A 7962-nucleotide genomic window follows, 5' to 3' on the forward strand; every position below is an offset into this window, starting at 1 on the left:
AACAACCCTTTAAAATAATTTGGACTAGAATTGAATAGTGAAGGTGTTAATATGATGGTAACATTTTTATCTATTTTAATCCTAGAGTAATGTTTATATTAGTTTGCCAGAACATACAGAGTTATGATTGTATATGGTTGGTAGTTGAGCTATGTTGATATACCATGGGTTGGCTTCCAAAGGTATATGTGGTGTGTTCCAGGACACCTGTGTTCACACTATCAGCTCTTTGGAACTATATTTGGATGTACAAGCTATTAAAAGCTTCGTGTACAGAGTGACCTTTCGGGCTGAACACTCAGACTGCTGCTGCCTGTTGCTGAGTGGAAACAGCAGAAAAAACTGGATCCTGATATTTATTGGGTCTTTGCTTTAATTTTACTTTTACTTTTTGTTTCCTTTCATTTTTCCTTAAGAAGATGAACAGTGAAACCACAACTCTGATATCCTTGAAGGAGGCAATGAAAAGGTTGCTGAAAGATACTGGGTGGGAACAAGCCTGGGAAGGGGATATTCTCAGAAGATGGGGAAGAATGAAGATTGGAAATAAGCAAAGAACTAGACATATACTAATTCAAACTGTCTCTGTTAGAGCGGTTGAAGTCTTCCAGCCTCAAAAATATGTAAATTAATTTTAAAATCTGGAGGTTTGGGATTTAACTCAGTGGTAGAATGCTTGCCTAGCATGTGAGTATGATCCTTGGGTACAATCCTTCAAATTAAAAAAAAATTAAAGCATGGGCTGGAAAGGTGGCTCAGTGGTAGAGTGCTTGCTGTGTATGCATGAGGCCCTGGGTTCGATTCCTCAGCACCACATAAGCAGGGAAAAAAAGCCAGAAGTGGTAGAGTGCTAGCCTTGAGCTGAAGAGCTGAGGGAGAGCACCCAGGCCCAAAGTTCAGACCCCACGACCAGATTAAAAAAAAAAAAGAAAAAAGAAAAAAAATTAAAGAAACCAGAAACAATCTCATAGGTGCTATGCTTTCATCAATTCATGTTTATACTAAAAGCTAGATACACAAAAATATTTAAAATGTGGTTTATGCTGTCAAGCTACAGATAATCTATATTGATATAGTCTTAAAGGTCTAAAAGATAATAAAAGCTGTATGTTAGATGACACAAGAGGGTTTTTTTGTTTTTGTTTTGCCAGTCCTGGGGCTTGAACTCAGGGCCCTGGCACTGTCCCTGAGCTTCTTTTGCTCAAGGCTAGCACTTTACCACTTGAGCCATAGCGCCACTTCCAGCCTTTTCTGTTTATGCGATACTGAGGAATCGAATTCAGGGCTTCATGCATGCTAGGCAAGCACTCTACCACTAAGCCAAATTCCCAGCCCCAGATAACACAGTTTTGACTTATTAGGGGTGGGGGAGATGTCAGTACCAGGGTTCCAATTCAGGGCCTCAAGCTTGAACAATTTTGCTTACGCATAGCTAGTATTTTACCACTTGAGCAATACCTCCAGCCCAGCTTTCTGCTGGCTAATTAGAGATGGAGTCTCACTGACCTTTCTGCCTAGGATGGATTTGAACTGCAATTCTCTGTTTCAGCCTCCTAAATAGCTAGAATTACAAGAGCTGCTGATACCTAGCTTTGCTCAGTTTTCTGCCCTTTGTCAACAGAATGCAAAGCTGTGAGAAAATTACTCCATGGTGTTAGTACATTCAGTTTAGAACGACTGTTTGACATCTCCATGTCAAATTTTCCAGGTGGAAATGTGCAAAACATATATAAAAACACAAGTCTAGGGTTAGGAGAGAGAAGATAACTGAGGCTGAGTAAGACTTGGCAGAATCTAACCAAGAGCAGATGATGTTTAAGGTTAGAACCAAAGTATTCAGGTCATTGGGGGAGCTTACATGTGTTTGGATATCACTTTCTTCATGAAATTCAGATAAAGTAGTGGCTTCAGCTTCAGGCAAGTGAGTTGTGCTACTCTGATTCTTTTTCTTTTTCTTTTTTTGTCAGTCCTGGGGCTCAAACTCAGGGCCTGGGCACTGTCCCTGCACCTCTGTGTTCAAGCTAGCACTGTACCATTTGAGCCATAACACCAGTTCCAGATTTCTCTGAATAGTTTATTGGAGATAAGGGTCTCACGGGGACTTTTCTTTTTTTTTTGGGGGGGGGGTCCGGTTGTGGGGCCTGAACTCTGGGCCTGGGCACTGTCCTTCAGCTCTTCAGCTCGAGGCTAGCGCTCTACCACTTGAGCCACAGCGCCACTCCCGGCTTCTTTTTGCTTATGTGGTGCTGAGGAATCGAACCCAGGGCCTCAGGCACGCAAGGCAAGCGCTTTACCACTGAGCCACCTTCCCAGCCCCTCACGGGGACTTTTCTGTCTTTGAACCACAATCCTCAGATCTCAGCCTCCTGAGTAGCTAGAAGTACAGGCATGAGCCACTGGTGCCCAGCTCTAATTGAAACTTTAATTTTGAGCCGGGCGCTGGTGGCTCACGCCTGTAATCCTAGCTACTCAGGAGGCTGAGATCTGAGGATCATAGTTCAAAGCCAGCCCGGGCATGTAGCTCAAGTGGTAGAGCACTCTCCTTGAGCTGAAGAGCTGAGGGACAGCGCCTAGGCCCAGAGTTCAAGCCCCATGACCAACAACAACAAAAAAAATTAATTTCGAGCTGGTCACTGGTAGCTCATGCCTTTAATCCTAGCTACTCAAGAGGCTGAGATATAAGGATTGTGGTTAAAAGCCAGCTAGGACAGGAAAGTCTGTGAGACTCTTATCTACAATAAACTACTCAGAAAAAGTTGAAGAACATTGTGGCTCAAGTGGTGTAGTAGAGCACTAGCCTTGATCAAAAGCAGCTCAGGGACCGCACTCAGGCCCAGAGATCAAGCTCTAGAATGAGAAAAAAATAAAATGTAAAAACAAACAAAAACCCCTAAAATTTTAGTTTTGTCCTGTGACCTAAACCCTTGATTCTTCCATCTTGTAGAGTAGACCACAAACTTCAAGCTTTAGAAGTACAGTTCAAAGAATTGGACATCACCAAGGATAATCTGACACAGAAATTTGAACATCACAGCAAGACTTTGGCAAGTCAAGCAGCTCAAGATGAGATGTGGGCATCTGTTTTGAACCTCAAGTGAGTACCAATGAAGAATCAGTGGGATTCGGTGGCTTTGTGAGAGCTTTCAGTAGTCATTCCAAAATTCAGTTTAATATGACCTCATTCCCTTACATTCATTCATTCAGAAAATATTAATTTTTTGCCAGTCCCGGGGCTTGAACTCAGGGCACAGGCACTGTTCCTTAGCTTCTTTTGCTCAAGGCTAGCACACTACCACTTGAGCCACAGCACCACTTCTGGCGTTTTCTGTTTATATGGTACTGAGGAATTGAACCCAGGGCTTCATGCATGCTAGACAAACACTCTACTACTAAGCCATATTTCCAGTCCTAGAAAGTATTAATTTGAGCACCTGTTTATATGCTAGGTCCCGCAGTAAACATCTCATTATATAGCCTGTTACTTGCCAGAGTTTCACTAAGAGAAATGGATAATAAAACTTTTTTGTCATTGAAGAACTGGTAGTATGGGTGACTTGAAAACTCAGCTATCTACCTTAGTGCAAGTGTTATTTCAAAAGCAAGAATTGCCAGGCGCTGGTGGCTCTCACCTATAATCCTAGGTAAACAGAAGACTGAGATCTGAAGATCGCAGTTCAAAGCCAGACCAGACAGGAAAGTCTGTGAGATTCTTATTGTCAATAAACAACTCAGAAAAAGCTGGAAATAGTGCTGTGGCTCAAGTGGTACAGTGCTAGCCTTGAGCAAAAGAAGCTCAGGGATAGCTTCCAGGCCATGAATACAAACTCCAGGACCAGTACAAAAAAAAAAGCAAGACATTTCTGAAATATAACAGCTGGAGCTGGACACCAGTGTCTCATGTTTTAATTCCTTAGTTACTCAGAAAGCTGAGACTTAGAGGATCACAGAAGCCTGTCTGGCAAAAAAAAAAGTCCAAGAGACTGTCTCCAACTAACCAGCCAAATGTAGGGGTAAAGGCATGGTTCAGATGATAGAGCACCATCTGTGAGCAACCAAGCTGAGTGAAAGCACAAGGCACTGATATCCACCTCCAGTACCAGCACAAAAATAAATAAATGAAAGACAACAGCTGGTTTTTCTATGGCATTTACAGATTGAGTTATCCCAGTCTAATGCAATTTATGTTTTTACTGAATGGGTTCTACTTAAGTTCTCTGCATTTTCTGTAGGTTCACTTCAATGGAATTGAACATTTTATACAGCTACGTTGTTGAAGTACTTACTTGCTTGCACACTCGAGTGTGTGAGAAGCTGCCAGATCTGGTGAGAGGTCTTCCTACCTTAACCTCTGTCCTTAGAAGAAAAGTCAAGAACAAGCGCATTAGAGTTGTGTGGGAATCTGTGCTGGAGGAGTGTGGGTTGCAAGAAGGAGATATCACAGCACTTTGTACCTTCTTTGTTGCACATGGTAGTAAGGCAGAATACTATGTTGCTAAAGTGAGACAGATGTACATCAGAGATATCACATTCATGATCACTAATATGGTAAAAAACCAGGCTTTGCAGGATGGCTTGTTGAGGGCTGTTCAGGTCATTGAGAAAGGCAAAGCAGTGAGAACCCCTGAAGAGCAAAAGTCATCCCTGAAAGAGTTGATACCAACAATCAAGAAATAATTTGGGGCTGGGAAGTTGGCTCAGTGGTAGAGTGCTTGCCTTGCATGCTTGAGGCCCTGGGTTCAATTCCTCAGCACCACATAAGCAAAAAGAAAAAAGCCGGAAGTGGCGCTGTGGCTCAAGTGGTACAGCGCTAGCCTTGAGCTGAAGAGCTGAGGGACAGCACCCAGGCCCAGAGTTCAGGCCCCACGACTGAACCCCCCCCCAAAAAAAGAAAAGAAATAATCTTCTACCTACTGACTCTGTGATTCCACTTCTAGTAATTGACCTTGAAAATGGCACAACATTACACATGGTTTCTTTTTGCACATTTATTTTCACACTGAAAAAGAGAGTATTAGCAAAATTAGGACAATTTGATACAATTAATATATTTTTTTGTAGCCATACAAAAGAATGAAGATGCTACGCTAGAAACTAGTAGCTCACTCAAGCTTGTAATACTGGCTTCTTGGGAGGTTGAAATCTGAGGATCCCTATCCAAAGTTAGCCAGGGTAGAAAACTCTGAAAGAATTTTACTTCCAATTAATAGGCAAAAAGCTGGAACTGGAGATTGGCTCAAGTTATAGAGTGCTAGCTTTGTGTGAAAAAGCCAAGTGAGAGCACAAGACCTAGAGTTCAAGGCACAGTACCAGTATACACAAAAAGTTAAGGCCAAGGCCAGGTGCCGGTGGCTCACGCCTGTAATCCTAGCTACTCAGGAGGCTAAGATCTGAGCATCGGCAGGAAACTGTGAAACTCTTATCAAACCACTAGAAAACCAGAAGTGGTGCTGTGGCTTAAGCGGTAGAGCACTCGCCTTGAGCTGAAGAGCACAGGGAAAGCACCCAGACCCAGAGTTCAAGCCCCTCAACTAGAGTTAAAGCCAAAATGCATAAAATGTGACATATGCTCTTGTTAACTATAGAATTTTGATCTAGATTGAAACGATTATAAAGTGGTATATACTAGGGTATTTACAATACACCAACTAAACCCCCAGAATTGAGACAGTCATTAAGTTTACAGACTACAAGCTAAAGAAATGTATGTGGCAAGTTATCACAGGTCTGCAAGTTCTCTGACCAAAGCTAATAATTTCTCTGATATTTACCTCAGATATATTAAGTAATATTTAGTCCATTGGTTTGAACTAGTCTTGTACTAAACTCAACAGACAAAATCAAATGGACTTATTCATGCTGAAGATTCAGGCCATCAAATTCAAAGTAACCTTCCAAAATACTGAGACCATTAACAGTCAAATCTCCAACAGGCCAGTTTTAGCAAGCACCATAAGAAATCACTCCTTTACACCTCTAAGAACAGAAACTCTGAAACCCCCAGCCCACCGTTGTTTCTGCTTTCCTCAGCCATTGTCTTGTGTGTATAGCCAGTCTTTACTCACTTCCTCAGAACGTTCTATTTTATACAATTCTAGAGTTCTGAAATTGCAAATAAAAGCCATTAACTGAATCTATTGTAATTTCGTTTTTTGATACTAAGAAACTAAAAGAAATAAAAAAGGTAATCTGAAGATTACTAAAGGAAGAATTACAAAAAATTACTGTTCAGACTGATGGAGGGGGTGAGGTTGACCGGGATAGATTATTTGCATGTGGAAAAATACTACAATAAAACCTCCTTGTACAACTAATATATGCTAATGTTTTAAAAGTTACGACTCAGGTCTTTGTTAAGAGATTTTTTTTTTTTCTGCCTAGAGAGTAAGCAAGTTTCTGAAACCACAGGCGTGGAAAACTCCCAGGTAGCGCAGAGAAGTTGGGTACCTTTCAACTAGGCGGAGCTGGCGGCAGTGGTGTAGGGCGGGGCTGGAGGGGGCGGGGCGAAGCCAAACCTTCCAGGCCGGGAAACCCACTCAGGTTCCCGGAAGTCCCGCCCCACCGTCCTATCCGCCTCTGCCTTTGGACCATTCTTTGGGTAGGAAGTGCAGTTTTGGCGGGCAGTTGTGACGTCACAAGCGTTAGTCTCACAGCCCGGGCTGCAGCGCAGTCGGCTAGTGAAACCCGTGAGAGGGAAGGGGCGAGTCACGACTGGGGGGCCCGGGGAAACTGGGAGCGCCCCAAAGCTGGGACATGGGGCTCAGCCCCTCCCCCCCGGCAACGGTAGAACGGAAAGGCCTGCTGTAGCTGTAGCCTGCGGTCCGGTCCGAAGTGGCGGCGTTCTCGAAGCGGCGGCCTAAGGGCCCGTGTGAGGAGGAGCGGAGCTCGCCGCGGACTCGTGTGTGGGCTCACGAGAGTCCCCCGTCCGTCCCGTGCTGCTGTGGGGCTCCCGCCCAGGGGCAGACACGCTGCCTGACAGAAACGCATACTAATTGTCTCGCCTGACGCCCGTCATCGGAAAGCTCAGACTCACCTGGCCGGGCGATTGTGTTTACCTCACGCCCCCTGCGCCGCGCGGCCTCCAAACGCGGCTAACGCCCCTCGGGCCTCACCTCTCCTACGCTGAGGCCATAGTATTGAACCTCCAGGCAGTTCACCGGCTTTTCGGTAGCTGGTCGGAAACACGACTGTCTGTTTTTCAGCTGTTGATGTTGACGAGGCCTCCTTAGCTTGGTAAAAATGGCTGGATCCAAAGACGCTGTCCCTTCCCTGTTGGAATGCCAGTGCCAGATCTGTGTGGAAATCCTCATCGAGCCCGTGACCCTCCCTTGTAACCACACGCTGTGTCATTCATGCTTCCAGTCGACTGTGGAGAAGGCCAGTTTATGCTGTCCCTTCTGTCGCCGCCGGGTCTCTTCGTGGACGCGGTACCATGCCCGAAGAAATTCTCTAATCAATGTGGAACTCTGGGAGACGATTCAAAAACACTATCCGGAGGAGTGCAAACGTAGGATCTCTGGGCAAGAATCAGAGGAAATCGGTATGTAAAACCAGTCGTGTTTATTAGCTAAAATCACCGATTTTTTTTTTTTTGTAAAAAGTGAATCATGGGCTTTTTTTCTTTCTTGTGTCTTTTTTTTTTTTTTTACACTTGGAGCATTTGGATTTATGGGCCCCCAAAATGTGGATTAAGAGTCATTAAATTTTGGCTCATATGAGAACTGTTCAGCTGAGTTCGATTGCTCTTTATTGAGTTAAAAATGACGGAAAGGGAGGGAAAATTGCCCGTTTGTGGAGTCATCGAATGAAAAGCAAATATTAGGGCAGGTAAGGTGGCTCAGTGGTAGAGCGCTTGCCTTGCATGCCAGAGCCCTGGGTTCGATTCCTCAGCACCACATAAGCAAAAAGAAAAAAGCCAGAAGTGGCGCTGTGGCTCAAGTGGTAGAGCGCTAGCCTTGAGCTGAA

The 7962-nt window shown here is 44.2% G+C and overlaps 2 protein-coding genes across 2 annotated transcripts in view; both read left to right on the forward strand.

The window, feature by feature from the left end:
* Positions 1-419: 419 nt before the first annotated feature.
* On the forward strand, positions 420-4674 carry Smco1 (single-pass membrane protein with coiled-coil domains 1). The gene is made up of 3 exons (XM_013019313.1): positions 420-469; positions 2945-3094; positions 4230-4674. The coding sequence occupies exons 1-3, from the start codon at positions 420-422 to the stop codon at positions 4672-4674; spliced, it is 645 nt and encodes a 214-aa protein (XP_012874767.1).
* A 1954-nt stretch (positions 4675-6628) lies between these two features.
* The window catches only part of Rnf168 (ring finger protein 168, E3 ubiquitin protein ligase), a 22082-nt gene continuing 20748 nt past the window's right edge, over positions 6629-7962 (forward strand). The window contains exon 1 of the mRNA XM_013019495.1: positions 6629-7537. Within this exon, the coding sequence (XP_012874949.1) occupies positions 7237-7537 (301 nt within the window). The 5' untranslated portion in view covers positions 6629-7236. The remainder of the gene's footprint in view (positions 7538-7962) is intronic.

This window comes from Dipodomys ordii, unplaced genomic scaffold, assembly GCF_000151885.1.
Source record: "Dipodomys ordii isolate 6190 unplaced genomic scaffold, Dord_2.0 Scaffold45, whole genome shotgun sequence".
NCBI classification, from domain to species: Eukaryota; Metazoa; Chordata; class Mammalia; order Rodentia; family Heteromyidae; genus Dipodomys; species Dipodomys ordii.